The sequence below is a fragment of the Gambusia affinis genome, linkage group LG18, assembly GCF_019740435.1.
Source record: "Gambusia affinis linkage group LG18, SWU_Gaff_1.0, whole genome shotgun sequence".
NCBI lineage: Eukaryota > Metazoa > Chordata > Actinopteri > Cyprinodontiformes > Poeciliidae > Gambusia > Gambusia affinis.
In genome coordinates, this window is record NC_057885.1 from 16,830,714 (window position 1) to 16,847,650 (window position 16,937).

The following is a 16,937-nucleotide window of genomic DNA, read 5'->3' on the forward strand; positions in this document are numbered from 1 at the left end:
ACTTAGAAACTAAACTATTATTCACAGAGTACTCTGTCTTAATGCTCTGTATTTGGAGATTTTCTTCTCAAAGCTGGGGTATTAGGAAGCTTGTGAGCTCAAACCATGAGAAGAAAATCCCCAGAGGACAAGTTTCTAGAACCTTTACTTATGCAACAGAATCCCAGAATAAAATCATTTGTTACAATTAAAACTCAGTCATGAAGAGAATGAGCCGAGCACAGCCTTGAAAAAGAAAATGTTCAAGTGTTTGGGTCTATTAGAGATCTAGGAGCAATAGATGTAATAATGTAGTTGTAAGATGTTTCATTTGAAGAAGATTAGAAATATTTGATAGACTTTCAATATGTGCGTCAACTAAATAGGGTCTGTGATTTGTGATTCTTCATTTCAATGTCAGAGGAGACAGTGGGCGAGGTAGTGTGTGGGTGGATGGTTGTTTGTCCGGTGTTCCCTGATGACAGACTGGGAACGTTTCCAGGGTAGACCCCACTTTTCACGCAGTGACTGCTGGAGAGAGGAACCAATCCTCCAAAGTGAAACAAAGATGTTAAGACATCTGTACATCTTCATCCATGGATGAAATGTGGTACGCCTGCTTGCCCATGGATAGTATCAGGGACTGAATATGCTATGAGGGTATTTTATTTATTTGTTTGTTTTCTTTATTACATATAAGAGATTAATTTGATTAAAATCATATTCGAAAAAATGTATTACATTTTAATGTAATACATTAAAATGTAATTACATTTTAATGATGTGAATTTAAATTAACATTTAAATTCTCAAGGATTTAAATGTTACTACATTTTTACACGTACTTGTGTAAAAATGTAGTAACACCAGTGACTTTGACTGTCACCTATATAAATAAAGGAAAAATGCAACAAATAAAAACAAGTTCCTAAATGGATAACTCCTGACGTCATGGTTGAAAATTCAAATTTTTTTTATGTCAAAATATTTCACTTGTCACCGCTTTGAACTTTAGCTGACAGGTGAAAGTTCGTGAAATCAACCTGCTGATCGCCATTGTTGCCTCATTAGAAATCCCCAACTACTCTCTCATTCCACCTTCTCTTCGTCACCTTTGTTCTAGAATCATTGCGTCACAGCGCCACACCTCATCTCGCGATATTTTTTCAGAGTGAATAAATACAGCAGCCGTTGGTTCGTTCACATCATCCGGTGAAGAAAGTGACATTTGAGTCGTCTCTCGCCTTTATTCGGTAAGTGTTTTGAACACTACATTGAGAAACAACCCGTTTTTAGCTGTGGTATTTGCAACAGATACCGGAACTACTTTTAGAAAACGCTGTACTACGGAAGTAAGTACAGCGTTACTATAATCGTACTACAATCCTATAATTTCTATAATCGTCTTTGTTTTTTTGTATTTCTTCAGAAGAAAAGTTGTTACAGTAAGTCTAAATATGTGTTTTTACAGATTTCTGAGAGCAGAAATGGCAGCAGCTGAAGTTATGCCTAATCAGGTGAGTTTAGTAAAGACTGCAGTGATGCTGTTGCTGTAAAAATCTCACTCATTCAGTGTTAAGAAATTGGTTTAAATTGTGTTTCTCTATATTTGCTCACAGAGTGTGGTGGAGAGGGTAACCAGCCTCCCTCTGGTGAGCTCCACCTACAGCCTGGTGTTCAGTGTGTACTCCAACACCAAGGACAACCATCCTTACATCAGGAGTGTGTGTGAGGCTGCAGAGCAAGGGGTCCGCACCATCACCTCTGTGGCCCTCACCACGGCCTCGCCCATCATCGGCAAACTGGAACCTCAGAGTAAGACAGATTAAAGGACAAGCCTTGAGAGCCATTATGTGCTATTCAGCTGAGTTACATCTCTAGAATTTGAAGCAGGATGGTTAACCCAGACTCCTGACTCTTAATCCAGTTGCTCTTTCACCTCATTATGAGTCAATGTGTTACATAAGTATTCACAACTCTAGAATTCTTCAAATTTCGTATTCAATTTGGATTTCTTTGATGAAACAAGACAAAGTGGGTGGTTTTAGAAATATTGAACAAATAAGCTTGATCTGCACCCCAATCTCTTTACAAGTGTTTTTCCAGCATTGGACATGATTTAGCTACACCCATCTTTTTCACATCAGAAGAAATAAAGCATCCCCACAGCATGATGCAGCCACAACCATATTTAACATTGTTGGGGATTGGTGCAGTGTTATTTATTCTCCACATTAAACCTTTTGGATTTTGGATGCGTTAACTACTTAGATAACAAGTAGTTGCCCTGGGTTTTATTTTTGGCATATCAAAGTAAACTGGACTAAAATCCAAATGGAAGCTATGTAACTTTTTGCCTCCACTTTTCTGTTATGCACCGTTTTGTGTTGGTCTATAGTAAAATCCCACTAAAACACATTCATATTGCTGGTTATAAAGAAGAAAATGTGAAAAAGTTTAAGGGATGCTCAAGTTATCTTGACTGTTTTGCTTCAGAAAGTCTCACTATAAATTTTCTCTTTTGCTCCATCTACAGTTGCCATTGCCAATGAACTGGCCTGCAAAGGTTTGGACAAGATTGAGAAAACTCTGCCAATCCTCCATCAGCCCTCTGACCAGGTATGGCAACTGGCCCAGTTGCACAATACTGATGTGAGCTAATCTCCCCAAAAAGCATTGATCATGATGACCCATGCCTTTTCTTCCATAACCTTCCACTTTTGGCTTCAATCATTTAAAAAACAAAAAATTCCCCGTCTCTCTTTTCCCCCAGATTGTTTCCAGCGCCAAGGATGTCGTAACCACCGCTAAGGATGTTATGACAGGGAAAGTCTCTGGAGCCAAGGGCACCGTCTCTGACACTCTGAGCACCGTGGTGGAAAAGACCCGGGGCGCAGTCCAGGACGGGATGGAGAGGACCAAGGCTGCCGTCAGTGGGAGTGTGAGCACAATGCTGGACAGCAGAGTGGTGCAGCTGGTCAGCAGCGGAGTGAACACGGCCCTCACTACATCCGAGACCCTGGTGGAGCAGTATCTGCCTCTGTCAGAGGAGGAGCTTGGTGAGTGGAAGTTATTGGGTAAATGCTTGGAAAACAATATTCAGACACCTTTATTGTTTTATGTTTTTGCAACCAAAAACCTCCATCTTATTGGGATTTATGTGATGGACCAGCATGTACAGTAGTTATGTAGGGGAAAGAAAAATGCAATGTGTGATTGAGAAGCAAATCAGATGCTCCCAGCTGTTGTATTGTCAAAACAATACTTTAGTTATGTATCATAGCTGCTCAAAAGTAAAAAACAGACCAAAAATCCTTCCAGCTGCACAGCATCCAAAACCAGAGGGAATAAATGTCCAAACCTGTGAGGCCTCAACCAAAAAAAAAAAAGATCTAAAGAACTAAAGTCTATAAAAAAGAACAAATCAGAACTAAGTATCAGAGCTGCTTCAACATGAGCAATGCAGTTCCAACATTGTAAAGAACTAAAAGAATATCTTTTAATTCCATGATGCAACATAAAGCTGCATCATGGGTCAGATATTAACGGGCAGCTAACTTTGGTTCCCAAAAAACCGGGTTTATCAGACAAATGCTAATGTGCATTCGCTGTTTTTTCCCCACCAGCAACACAATCAAGAATTGTTCAGACTGACACTCTGGTACACTGTGGTCAGAGTTGTTCTCAAGGATTTAAAGCTCAGGCTTTCTAACAGATTTATTACTTTCATGACTAAAAACATCACATAAGCAGTGGCTTATGGCACCTAAATATAGTGTGATTTTGTTTTCCCTTGTCTTGTGACAGAGCTGGAGGCTAAAGCCGTGAAAGGCTTCAATAATAAAGAGAGCTACTACGTCCGCCTGGGCTGCCTGTCCACCAAGCTGAGGAAGAGAGCATACACCAGGGCCGTGGGCGGGATACAGGAGGGCAAGGAGCACAGCATGGGGTTCATCTCTGAGCTCAACTCCACTGTTGACCTGGTGAGACTTTAACACATCTTAGATACTACGAGAATCGATTTAAATTATTCCCTTACAGTGTGAAAAATGCTGATTCTAAGATTTAATCTTTGCACTTCCTAGATTGAATACGGCAGAAAGAACATCAACAATGCTAACCAGATGGTGAACAACAAGCTGAACTCATTGGTCCCGTGGAAATCTGGTAGTCAGACCCAGGAGAATGGTCACCATGCAGAGGTAATTCGCACAGGAAGCCATGTTTTGATTTGAACAAATTTCTTTCAGTTTAGCCAAATCCAGCCAGGTGGCGAACAGTTGGAGCCTTGAGGAAAAACACTTTTATCCTTTTTGACTTCTCACCACATTAGGACTCCATGAAAATTTTTTTTACAGATAATTAGTGAAACTCTCCAAGTCCTGACCACATCTTACATGAAACAGTTTATTATGCTGCACAAGACCTTTGGTTGCATCATTAAGGTTTACTAGTCGTTCCAAGAGGATTTAGGTCCAGAACTGAAGGGAGAGCCAACTCCCTCAGAGCCTTTAAATCTACCATGTTTGAAAAGGCTTGCGTTTAATTAAAGCCACTAAAATTTATTGCCACACCCTTGTAAAGATATGTGAAAATATAAACTAATCTTTTATTGGAGAAACATGATCTAACTGTGAAAATAACATTTATTTGAGATTACAAAAAATAAGAAAGTAACAAAATGTTGTAGTATACTGATGGCATTATTTTTTTTTGTGGGATTGGGTAAAGACGATATTAAACATTTATTTTCTTTAAAGGAATGCATTCAAATTTTAGATGTTTTTACATTTTCAGTATAACATTGGGTTTTTGCAGTTAAAAGTATGTTAGGGCTAATGCATATTTCTGCTGCTGAAGCTGTTTTTTTCTTCATCCAAGTTTAAGATTTGTTTTATGACTGGTTCTCCTACGCTAGTTATACATTTGCAAATATTTGTTCTAAGTTTTACTTCAAGGCGATTAGTATTATTATAAAACTGACAAAAGACCAACCAAAAATGTTAATTTTAAATTATCATCTTCTTGCTGCAGGTGATCGAGTCTCGCACCTTGGCCCTCGCTCGTTCCCTCACCCAGCAGCTACAGACCACCTGCCTCGTTCTGGTCTCCGGCCTGAAGGGACTCCCTAACCACATCCAGCAGGAGGCGCTGTCCCTCAGCCATTCGGCAGCCCAGGTGTACAACAGTTTCAGCCGAGCCAAGGTGGTGGGAGACCTGCCGGACAGCGTGTTAACCAGCTGCAGGGTCCAGCTGGGCAAGATGAAGGAGTCCCTGGACAATGTCATGGATTACCTGGTCAACAACACGCCGCTCAACTGGCTGGTCGGCCCTTTCTACCCGAGGATGAGCATTCACACCGAGTTGTCTGCAGCCAGCAGCAAAAAAACAGAGAATAGAAACGCCCCAATCACTCAGCCGCAAACCGAGGGGCCCATGGAGGTGGAGATGGAGTCGCTACATTCCCAACAACAATGCACTCCAGATTCAGACAGCTGAAGTAATTTTACTACAAAGTCCCTAATTAGCGCTAAATGCTTGATGTCTTGAGTATGGAGGCTAAGCAAACTGCACTGTTGCTTTTATATTCTTGCAGAAGTTTCCCTGTGATCTTTTTACTCGTATGAATGTCTTTATTTTCAAGCCTTTGGATTTAACTTGACCAATGCTAATCTGTTTAATCCTTCAGAAAATAAACTGGAACTATGAACTTCTGTGTTTTTGACACTCAACTTAATTTAAAAACTTTGAATCCTATGCCAATGAAATCGAACATTTAAACAAATGTAGTCATATCTGACTAATAAGTCCTATTACACCAGTTTTGAGGGGATGTCACTCAGATTTCAATACAAGAGCCTGCAGGTTTAGATGCAGCTGATCATCCTTCCAGCATGACATTACCTCTACCTTGCATTAATACACAAATATATGGAGAAAAAAAAAAATCTGACATTTTGCTCATTTCACATTCAAAAATGCAGCACAGCTTTTATGCAGCCTATTTCTGCCCACAATTTCCCCGGTCAGCCCATTTTATTAATAATTAATAATTATTAGCTATTCATTTTGAAAAGACTTTGAAGGACATTTAGGAGAAAGAATCGTACGGTATCACCAGTAAACTTTATTAGATTAAAAAAAGCAAACCGTGACATTTATATTTCTTAATATTACACGTTATAGTCAATTGTGTGCAGAAGACAGATTTAAAAACAAAATCAAGCCCAACTGGCTGGTGCAGGCCAAATTTCACTGAATGTGACTGCGCTGCGACAGATACTCCATCAGACTCTGAAATTCCCAAATCCAGGAAGAATAAATGATTACTACTAATGCACAAGGTTTTAATGCACTCAATGTGGAAATCCTGTAAATCATAAAGAGCTCACCGTAAGCTTCTGAATCTGGCACCAAGCTACATCATCAAGCAACTCCAAGTTGATATCCTCCTTTGTCTCTTCAGAAAACATCAACATCTAAAAAAAATTAAAAAAAATAAACATGTTAAAATATATATACATATATACTTCAATTAAAATTTCAGAAGAATTTTATTTTAAAGTATATACGGTAATCTGAAACAGCATTAAACCTCTGACAACATGCAGGTTAAAAATAGATTTAAACATTTTAAATCCAAAACTACTGGGGAGCTTTATGTCCCTCTGTTAATAGTGAAATCTATGGAAAGACTGCAACCCGAAGATCACTAATAATAAATAAATCTTCCATGATAACAATTTTCGTGGTAAGCATAAATGCCAGAACTTACAGTAATCGTTACTGTAAAATGTGATTTTCTCATCGTTTAAAAACAGCTACTGAAAATTTTCTGCCTTAACAATATATGTTGCTTACTTTCATTTACAAAGAAAAAAAGTTAAATTCTGACATTAGGGTGAAAAATCTCACCCTCATCTATGGTCATGAGCTTTGGGTCATGACCGAAAGAACGAAATCGCGGATACAAGCGGTCGAAATGGGTTTTCTCCGTAGGGTGGCTGGGCTCTCCCTTAGAGATAGGGTGAGAAGCTCAGTCATCCGGGAGGGACTCAGAGTAGAGCCGCTGCTCCTTCACGTCGAGAGGGGCCAGTTGAGGTGGCTCGGGCATCTGGTCAGGATGCCTCCTGGACGCCTCCCTGGTGAGGGGTTCCGGGCACGTCCCACTGGGAGGAGACCCCGGGGAAGACCCAGCACACGCTGGAGGGACTATGTCTCTCGGCTGGCCTGGGAACGTCTTGGGATTCCCCCAGAGGAGCTGGTAGAAGTGGCTGGGGAAAGGGAAGTCTGGGCCTCCCTTCTGAAGCTGCTACCCCCGCGACCCGACCCCGGATAAGCGGAAGAAGATGGATGGAAGGATGGAAAATATTTCTAATTGTTGCTGTACACTTGCACATAAGGATTGTTGATTTTTGAGAAGATTAAATACTGAAAAAAAAAAAAAGTTTTCTAAATCTTCAAGCTCAAATATGTTTAAGACCTTTTTAGGATTTCAAATGGATGTTACAGTCATTGGGTTAATCACTAATTAATTTTAAATTAATGTTGGAATTGCATTGCTCATGGCGGCAGCATGTTGAAGTAGCTCTGCTACATTACTTCTGATTCGTTTTACACAAGTTTTATCAACCCTTCCATTAATAGTAAGACTCTAAAAACAACAAGTAGCCTGGATTCAGGTGCAACAAGATGTTAAGTTACACTTTTTCTTCCTCTACAGCAGGAGCGTCAAACTCAGTTTTATTTCTGGCCACATTAAAATCATGAACATACTCAAAGGGCAAAACTTATTGATAAAACTTCCTCTTAAGCTGTTAAAATATGAATAAATAAGCGTCTCTGCATTCGACAAGTCCTTCAAGTTAAATAACTTCTCTTCACATTAATGTAATTTGGCAGAATACAGATAAAAGCTGCTTTAATTAGATTGATAAAATAATTTAGGTACACAACTGAAGACTTTTTGTGCCTGTTTAGTCTAAAGGGCCACACAAAAACTTATGGTGGGCCAGATTTGGCCCCTGGGCCTTGAGTTTGACACATTCGCTCTACAGCACTGGTTTCCAATCCTTGTCTTCAAGGGCCCATTGTCCTAGATGTTTTCCTGCTCCAGTATATCTGAGGCAAATTATTACATCACCTCTTCTACAAAGAGGCCCATTAATCACCCATTTATTTAAGTCGAGTGTGTGAAGTCAGAGAGGAACAGAAAACATTAAGTAGGTGAGTCCCGAGTCCCAGGATTGAGAAACGCTGCTCTACAGCTGCAAGTAACAAATATGCACTTTTACCTGTCCCTGCGCCGTCGTCACGGTGATGTGGGGTGCAGATCCTGCCATTGAACAAGACAGCTCACCAGCAGACAGAACCGACCTGTAACATTCACATCTTACTGCTTTATCATACATAGGCTTCTTCGTCTTATAGACCATAATTTATTGTCTATGCAGCACTGTAACCAGGAGAACCCAAATACAGCTGTGGCTCATCAGTGGTAGATTTCTTTTCCTGCATTATAGACAATGAACACAGACCTGAGTTTAGGCGTTTTCTGTTTCTGTACTGGCTGATTGGGAGTTCTGCAACCCGCCAGATGGCTCTGGGTTCGTTTGACCGTCGCTGAGGAAGCCCTGAAGGAAAAAGAAGATCATGCAACTCCTTGACCTTCAGTCTCAATCTGGTTTAGACAACCTCACACAGACATTTGGGTCTTACCTGAGGTTTCCAGTGCTGTTGCTGATAGTTGTAGTTCTATTTCTTTTTGTGCCTATTGTTTTGCCACTCTAAAAAAAAAAAAAAAAAAAAAAAAAAAAAGAATGAAAAACTTGTTTGAATCATTGTTTTACATCAAAACGATTCACGCATCACCTTTGGATTCCTGGCAGAAGACCTCTGGACTGGGGAGGACAACACTGGCGCAGAGCCAGTTGATTTTACTTTGAAAATGAAAAGCGGAAAATCATAAAATACCAGGCAAAAATACAGCAGCTAGTGGAATATCAGATGCATAAAGAGTACAAACAATTACATGGTCCTCTGGGGACTCGCTTGAGGGGCTGAGCCATTTCACGGGATTCACTCTGCAAAAAAAAAAAAAAAAGGAATTTATTTATTTAATAAATCCTTTCCTATGAAGCACAGAGAGAAGAAATAGACTCACCTGAATGGCTATAGACACCTCACTGGCTGAGAGGTCCTCCTCTATCACAGAAGACAACAAAAATGAGAGAAAACCACCCCCCACCCCCCACAAGAAAAACAGCAATTTTGCATCTATTTTTTGCTACCATAAAAAAAAAACAATCAAAATAAAGTCTTTGTCTTATAAATTTGAGCAATTGCAGGAATAATAAACAATTTTAAGATACTGACAAGACTGAAACAAATAAGTTACAAAGCTCTAGCAACAGGGAGCATAAATTGTTTGTGTCCAGCTCCTTCTGCCTCACCCAAGCCAATTAAAACCCAAGCAATTTCCAGGATTATTCCCCCCAGCAGTTAGCAGATAACTTATCTTCCCGTATTCAGCAGGAAGCGAGAGAAACTTACTCCAACGCACATGCATACATGTGAAAATAAACGTGTTCACAGCAGAGATTTTATTTTCCAGTGTTTTGGGAGCGAAAAACTGCATACATACCCTATCAAAAAAAATGCTTCTGACCAAGGAATCCATTTTCATTGATTTTGTCATAGAAATAGTGAAAATAGATTGTCGTCAGTCCATTATCTCATTCAAAATTTAATATCAGTGTGTTGGGTATGAGCTTGGATTAGAAAGTTTTCAATCACAATGTCTAACTTTGTTAATGCCTATATTGGATGTGAAATTGTTCAGATTTATTTAAACCAATTAAATAAACCCAACTCCTATGTTTTTCTCTTTATTCTAGCATTTTTATTCGGTTTTTAACATGCTGGTCATCTTATTTTATCTTTCTTAAAACTGGATACAGTTTAGAGGGAATTACACCAATTCCAGTCTTTAGTGCCCGTTAAAACATAAAATGTTCAGCCAGTTGCGTCAGCAGCCTTTAGCAACATTTGGGTCTGTTCAGCTACATCTGCATCAATTTCAAATGTGTTTTTTTAATAAGATCAAGTGCAAAACATAACTCAAAGACTTACGGCTGATCAGATCCCCAACGAGAGTATTTTGAAGAGAAGGGGGCATTTTCATCAGCTCCACTTTAAACACTTTGTCAACTGTTGCTAGTAGACTCTCCAGTTTGGACTCCAAGTGCCTCATGCGGTCCTGTGCTGGAAATGCATTAAAAAAAATTATAATAAAAGTGATGTTCCTGCTTGGTGTTTAACACCTTTGTTGCCATCTACCTTCTTTCTCAATCTGTTGGATAAAAAGCCCATGTTTCTTCCGTCGCATTTCCCGCTTGTTCTCAGTATTTGCTTCAATTTTTGCCCGTCGTTGTGACATTTTGTCTCCTTCTCCTCTTAGAAGTAAAAAAAAAAAAAAAAAAAAAAAGTCACAAACACCCAAAGCCAACGCCAGGAAAACACACCTGTGCCTCAAGCTAATTTAATTACGGGGTGTGTCCAATTTCAAGAGCCGATTCTCCGCATCCTTCTTCAACCACGAAAACCGGAAGTCACCTCAGTATATATCCTGTTGGCTAGTAACTATAACGATGCTTAATATAAATAAATAAATAAATAAATAAATAAATAAATAAATAAATAAATAAATAAATAAATAAATAAATAAATAAATAAATAAATAACGCTGGAAATCTTAATAAGTTTTTTTAATTACAAATCCTTTAGTTATTTTTAAATAATTAGAGAAGTTAAATCTTTTTAATGTCTCCAAATGACTAAAGACTATCAACACAAATTTGCATATTTTTTGTACCGACAGATTTTAATATTTAAATGGCTTGAATATTTTGATGTAAGAAAAACCTGTAGCTGGGAAAAGACATCATACGATCACCATGTTTCGTTCTATGCAAAACTTCTATGTTTTGTTTTCTGCTGCTGATAAGTTATTTTAGGCAGCCTTCATTTGACATCCCATAAACACCCAGGTCCAGAAATGTTACGTCAGCTCCTCAGAAATTTCAGTGACACCAATGTTGTGCAATTTTTTTAATGTTTATGTGGTATACTGGAGATGAAATCACAGCAGTACGTTTCCACAATTTGTTTTTGCATACTTCATATTAACTATAGTCCAAATCTCCATCCATCCATCCATCCATACATACATTTTCTGTTCAACCTTGTCTCTTAGAGGGGTCGGGAGGGTTGCTGGTGCCCATCTCCAGCTACGTTCCGGGCGAGAGGCAGGGTACTGTCCAAATCTCAAATAATGGTAATCCACTCTTCTCTTATTTAAGCCTTATCAGTTTGTGAATTTAAGTTCATGATGCGTTAAAATGTAGAATGACACTGTTAGTGTAACATTACTTTTACCTTGTTGCTCAGTTCTGAATCCTGCAGGAAAATACACACATTAAATCTGAGCTTTGATTGTTGGAAGAAGTCCTTCTTGGAACACATTTTGATCCTCCAGACAACGCCATGCTCTCTGGCAGGATTGTGAGCAAGCCCACTCTCTTGGATGAGAAACAACCCCACACAAAGTGCATCAGGAGGCTTCGCTGTTGGCGCAACACACAACATGGTTTTCCAGATGTTACAAAACAAAAAGAAGTGAGTGGCTCTGAGAAAATAACTTAGCACCGTTCTTCTGTATTAAGGTATTTATGGGGCAAATCGATTTATGCACTTTTGCTGGGCTCTTGAGAGAAATGCAACTGGAGTTGTGAAATTGGACATTTTTCCCTGTCCTTCTCAAATACCTCAGACTGAGGCAATGAAGAGTGCTGTGGAATTTCTGCTAAAGGTTGTTTGCTGCTGTGCAGACATCTTTAAAGTCGAGGTTTCTCTTTGTGCTGAATGAGTTGGTAAAGATTAGCTGGAGGGTGAATGCTGCAGCTAATCTTTGTGATTTCTCAGTTAAGATTCTTAAAGAGAACTCAAAATATCCAAAAATTAAATAAAATGTGACATTTTTAAAAATTACATGTATTGCTCACAGAATTTAACTTGGCTTTGTTTAGACAGAAATGACCTCTGTTACCCTTCGAGTCATGAGATTTTGTCCAATGTTCTTCTGCATACTGAAGTTAAGGGTGTAAATCAAATCTCATTATTGGGGGGGACCATAAATAGGGAGCAATTTTTTGGGGGGGTCGGCAAAGTTACAGTTAAATGTGACATAAAATGTGGTTTAATTTATTTATTTTTTTTATTGTCTTCAAGCTGCACCACAAAAAAATAACTAGTAAGTAGCAATAAATAACAAAAGTGTTTTTCTCAGTAAACAACCTGTTGCGACCCATAGAAATCAAACTAAGATTCAAATGTTTTTTAGATATGAGTTTGGTTCAGCATCACAGATCTAATCTCTGCTACACCTTTACAAAAATTTAAGGCTCTGACTAAAAGGTTTTAATAAGTAACTCCACTTAATAAAATTTCTCATAAATATTGATTTATTGTAGTAGTTCTCAATACAAGTCATGTGTTATTTAAATAATGACTTAAGTTGCTCTAAACTATTATTTATTAATTTTTATTTTTGGGTGGGGGGCTGAGGGGATTCATGTCCTTGGATGGCTGAGAATCAATAAATATGTAGAAATTGAATATTTGGGAAGTATCATACCTTAAATGTAAAGGTCAGCACCAGCGTTTACTAGAAAAATATTTAGATTTTATTTTGTGGTTTTAAAGGTTTTACGTTGAAAATGATAAGAAATAAAGGCATACTTTATTTTTGTTTTACTGTCAGCTGCTGTACCTCCTCTGCTCTCGGCTCCCGTACAGAGCTGTCGGCTAGTACTAACGCTCAACCGCTTCCTCCAGTTTCACACTCTTTTTATTAAAGTAATTAATAAAATTTAGCAGTAAGATTTAAGCACATGTAACCAGACTAATTAAATACAATTGTCATTAATTAAAGCTTATTAATGCCAATTAATTCATTCTTTAGGTTATTTTGTGTAGCCCCAAATAAATGAAACTGACTACTTAAATCATCAGAGTAAACAGAAAAACCACTGCAGGTCTACATTAAAACGACACAACTTACTGAGGCTTGAATGAACGACCTTTGATGGTGTTAGCTGTTGAATTGAGCTTTTAAGTTGTTTTCCAGCTTCAGCAATTGACAATACTCCAAGTTTTTTGCAAATAAAAGCAACTCTGTTTTAAAAACACCCAAATCCTTTCTGTGCATTTTTAAAAGATATTTTTGTCTGTAATAGAGAAGTTTTTGTGTGAATTTTCTAATTCTTTATTATAGAGACATGGTAAAAATGTCTGCTAAGAGACTTCCTGTTGCAAATCTGTTAACAATATTTGTCATTACTGGACATAACATTTCACATAATCAAAAATCATGTAAATAAACGCTGTAAATGTATAAAATCGTGTGCAAAAAATCCATATGGGGACCAACTTTTAATATTATTGAAATAAATAAGCTTCTTGATTTACTCATTAGAGATGCGGACTTTTACAGTTATTTAAATCAAGCTCTGAATAACCCAGTGACATCCATCCATCCATCCATTTTCTATACACCCCTGGTCCCTAATGGGGTCGGGAGGGTTGCTGGTTCCTATCCCCAGCTAACGTTCCGGGCAAGAGGCAGGGTTCACCCTGGACAGGTCGCCTGTCTGTCGCAGGGCAACACAGAAAACAGACAGGACAAACAACCATTCACACACACACTCACACCTAGGAAGAATTTAGAGAGACCAATTAACCTGACAGTCATGTTTTTGGAAGCCGGAGAACCCACGAATGCACAGGGAGAACATGCAAACTCCATGCAGAAAGACCCCCGGCCGGGAATCGAACCCAAGACCTTCTTGCTGCAAGGCAACAGCTCTACCAACTGCGCCACTGTGCAGCCCTGCTCTGAATAACCTTTTTTTTTTAATATAGTAAATCTGAATGTGTTTTATTTTGCCAGTAATTTTGATGTCCTTGACTTCTGGTTTGATAGTTAGTAATGCACTTTGTTTTTACTTTTTATATTAGGACTATCAAAGACAATAAAATAGATATTAAAACAATTGAAATCTGTAATGCTTTGAATGTACAGTTGGGAACAGAAGCCCCTTAGCTTTTTCTTTTTTTTGAATATGTTTATCTGTTTTTATCTGTATTTGTTTTTTATTGAGGCATAACAAATGTTTCACTCTGTCGTTATACAATATGTCTGTGAATAAAAAAAACATCCTTCCACCCTTCCATCCAACAGACTTCTTATGGCTTTCATGTGACATCCTGTCTGTGACATCACTAGTGACTGTCTTTGTATTCCCAGATTCCACAGAGAAATACATTTGCAGTTTAAGGTTTGACCAAAAGAGGAAAGATGGCAGAGAAAGATTTCTTGTTGAACAAAATAGAGATTTTGCAGAAGAGCCACGAGAAGCTGCAAAAAGAAAACGAGCACCTTCAGAAGACAGTAGAAAGCCTGAAGAGAAAACTCGAGCACTTTAACAACAGCAGAGATGACGACACAGTGAGCTTGCAAGTAGAAAATAACATCCTCATCAATTCAAACGAATATTACAAAAAACAGATGACTAGATTTAATTTGGAATTACAAATTAAAGATGTGATTACGGAACGATGTTAAGATTAAATATAATACTTGAACGGACACAGGAAACAATGAAAAAAATGTAGAAGACTCTTTAAAAGAAAAGTCAGAAAAACTCCAGTGCCTTGTAAGGGAAAACGGAGAGCTAAATCAAGAAATAGTAGCTCTGAAAATGAAGCTGGATGGGACCAAATCCAGGGTGGAGAAACACCTACATAATGGACCTCTGTTTTCTCATGCTTCAAGTCAGGGGTCTTGAATTCTGAGTGGAAATTTACTACTCCGTTTTATTATTTCAAACTTTATTTTCAGTAATATGTCACAATACAAATAAGACATAATCTCAAATAATGTTAATGTTAATGATAAATAATCAGACACTGTCTGAACTGATCTATACATTATGTTAAAGACAGAATCATATACTCAAAACTGCCTGCTTTAAATATTACTTTGGACTCGCTTTATTCTGACAATCAGCTAATTGGTCAAACCAGTCATTAAAGCAGCAATAAGTAATATATTTTAAACTTATTTCATTGTTATGTCAATATAATCTTTAGGAGGTGTGACAGGGCCATCACAGATTAAAAAAATAAATTCTGGCAAAATCCTCAAATTTTGAAAGTCAATTAAGAAATTCTCATGGAATTTTATTTTAATTTATTTTTCTTAAAAGTCAAAAATGTCAAAATAAAATTTCTAGAAAATTTCTGAGACTAATCTTAAAATCTGAGTGAAAAATGTACTACTCCTTTTTTATATCATGTCAGCCTCAAATGGCTGTATTGCACCTCAATAAAAATGACATAATCTGAAATAATCCAGCTGCACCGCCTACTCCCAGTGCTTCCAGTACAAACAACCAATCAGAACCAGGAGGCGGGGCTTAACGCTGTCAATCACTCATGTTTGTGCTGGTAAATTTGCTAATAGAGGAAACATCTTGGAGTTACAGTGAAACTGTTTATCCACAGCCATTTGTGGCTATGCTAACTAGCCTAGCATTACTGTCAGGCTATGTTAGCTGTAGCTTAAAGAAAGTTTCTGAAGCTAGCTTGAAAAGTATACAATTTTAACACTTCTGAGTTTTTCTAAGTTTCTTATTTTCAGTTTTTCATATTTTTTTCATATTCTCTGAGTTTCTGATTGTGTTTACTTAAACTTTAAATCCTAAAGTGACTCAGGGAATATTTTATTTCCCACCGTGAGTCAGAACCAGATGTGTGAAGTTGCTAATCGTCAGTCAGAGGAATGAACAGCATACTTACCTGGCAGGGGTGACTCCATGATCCTGTAGGTGGATCGCCCAGGGTGAGGATCAGCCATTGCACTGCGGCGATCTGACCTCTGTGAATTCTCCACATGGTAGAATCTCAACTGCACAATTTATGGTAGTTGGGGACTGCGTTCACGCTCTCCCCTGGTATTAATGTTAAATGATAAAAAATCAGACACTGTTTGAACTGATCTAAACATTATGTTAAAGACAGAATCATATACTCAAAACTGCCTGCTTTAAATATTACTTTGGACTCGCTTTATTCTGACAATCAGCTAATTGGTCAAACCAGTAATTAAAGCAGCAATAAGTAATATATTTTAAACTTATTTCATTGTTATGTCAATATAATCTTTAGGAGGTGTGACAGGGCCATGATATATTAAAAAAATAAATTCTGTCAAAATACTCAAATTTTGAAAGTCAATTAAGAAATTCTCATGGAATTTTATTTTAATTTATTTTTCTTAAAAGTCAAAAATGTCAAAATAAAATTTCTAGAAAATTTCTGAGACTAATCTTAAAATCTGAGTGAAAAATGTACTACTCCTTTTTTATATCATTTCAGCCTCAAATGGCTGTATTGCACCTCAATAAAAATGACACAATCTGAAATAATCCAGCTGCACCGCCTACTCCCAGTGCTTCCAGTACAAACAACCAATCAGAACCAGGAGGCGGGGCTTAACGCTGTCAATCACTCATGTTTGTGCTGGTAAATTTGCTAATAGAGGAAACATCTTGGAGTTACAGTGAAACTGTTTATCCACAGCCATTTGTGGCTATGCTAACTAGCCTAGCATTACTGTCAGGCTATGTTAGCTGTAGCTTAAAGAAAGTTTCTGAAGCTAGCTTGAAAAGTATACAATTTTAACACTTCTGTGTTTTTCTAAATTTCTTATTTTCAGTTTTTCATATTTTTTTCATATTCTCTGAGTTTCTGATTGTGTTTATTTAAATGTTAAGTCCTAAAGTGACTCAGGGAATATTTTATTTCCCACCGTGAGTCAGAACCAGATGTGTGAAGTT

At 37.8% G+C, this 16,937-nt stretch overlaps 2 protein-coding genes and 1 non-coding gene across 6 annotated transcripts; 2 read left to right on the forward strand and 1 right to left on the reverse strand.

The window, feature by feature from the left end:
* The first annotated feature begins 1,117 nt into the window (after positions 1-1,117).
* Positions 1,118-5,689, forward strand: plin2 (perilipin 2). Its single transcript, XM_044097762.1, has 8 exons — positions 1,118-1,232; positions 1,451-1,496; positions 1,599-1,794; positions 2,516-2,598; positions 2,753-3,038; positions 3,787-3,962; positions 4,065-4,181; positions 5,014-5,689. The coding sequence occupies exons 2-8, from the start codon at positions 1,467-1,469 to the stop codon at positions 5,476-5,478; spliced, it is 1,353 nt and encodes a 450-aa protein (XP_043953697.1). The 5' UTR covers positions 1,118-1,232; positions 1,451-1,466; the 3' UTR covers positions 5,479-5,689.
* Positions 5,690-6,086: 397 nt separating this feature from the next.
* On the reverse strand, positions 6,087-10,536 carry cdca9 (cell division cycle associated 9). 4 transcript variants are annotated; one of them, XM_044097765.1, is made up of 10 exons: positions 10,318-10,536; positions 10,111-10,237; positions 9,143-9,183; positions 9,005-9,062; positions 8,851-8,918; positions 8,698-8,765; positions 8,517-8,612; positions 8,274-8,355; positions 6,372-6,458; positions 6,087-6,273 (listed from the first exon to the last, which is right to left on the reverse strand). In XM_044097765.1, the coding sequence occupies exons 1-10, from the start codon at positions 10,348-10,350 to the stop codon at positions 6,232-6,234; spliced, it is 702 nt and encodes a 233-aa protein (XP_043953700.1). In that variant the 5' UTR covers positions 10,351-10,536; the 3' UTR covers positions 6,087-6,231. The 4 variants fall into 4 exon arrangements, with proteins under 4 accessions (XP_043953700.1, XP_043953701.1, XP_043953699.1 ...); XM_044097766.1 differs by having other exon boundaries at positions 9,011-9,062; positions 10,318-10,531; XM_044097764.1 differs by having other exon boundaries at positions 9,011-9,062; positions 10,111-10,242; positions 10,318-10,530.
* A 5,353-nt stretch (positions 10,537-15,889) lies between these two features.
* On the forward strand, positions 15,890-16,052 carry LOC122821130. Its single transcript, XR_006368938.1, has one exon. It is a non-coding gene; the product is annotated as a U1 spliceosomal RNA (small nuclear RNA).
* The last annotated feature ends 885 nt before the right edge of the window (positions 16,053-16,937 follow it).

Bases quoted from the DNA above. Each gene is read 5' to 3' on its own strand.
- cdca9 (XM_044097763.1), bottom strand. From the start codon at position 10,417: ATGTCACAACGACGGGCAAAAATTGAAGCAAATACTGAGAACAAGCGG. The intron at 10,243-10,317 runs GTAGATGGCAAC...ATGCATTTCCAG, and splicing joins CCAACAGATTGAGAAAGAAG to CACAGGACCGCATGAGGCAC. The intron at 8,356-8,516 runs GTCTGTGTTCAT...TGAATGTTACAG, and splicing joins CAGAAAACGCCTAAACTCAG to GTCGGTTCTGTCTGCTGGTG.
- plin2 (XM_044097762.1), top strand. From the start codon at position 1,467: ATGGCAGCAGCTGAAGTTATGCCTAATCAG. The intron at 1,795-2,515 runs GTAAGACAGATT...CTCCATCTACAG, and splicing joins CGGCAAACTGGAACCTCAGA to TTGCCATTGCCAATGAACTG. The intron at 4,182-5,013 runs GTAATTCGCACA...TTCTTGCTGCAG, and splicing joins AGAATGGTCACCATGCAGAG to GTGATCGAGTCTCGCACCTT.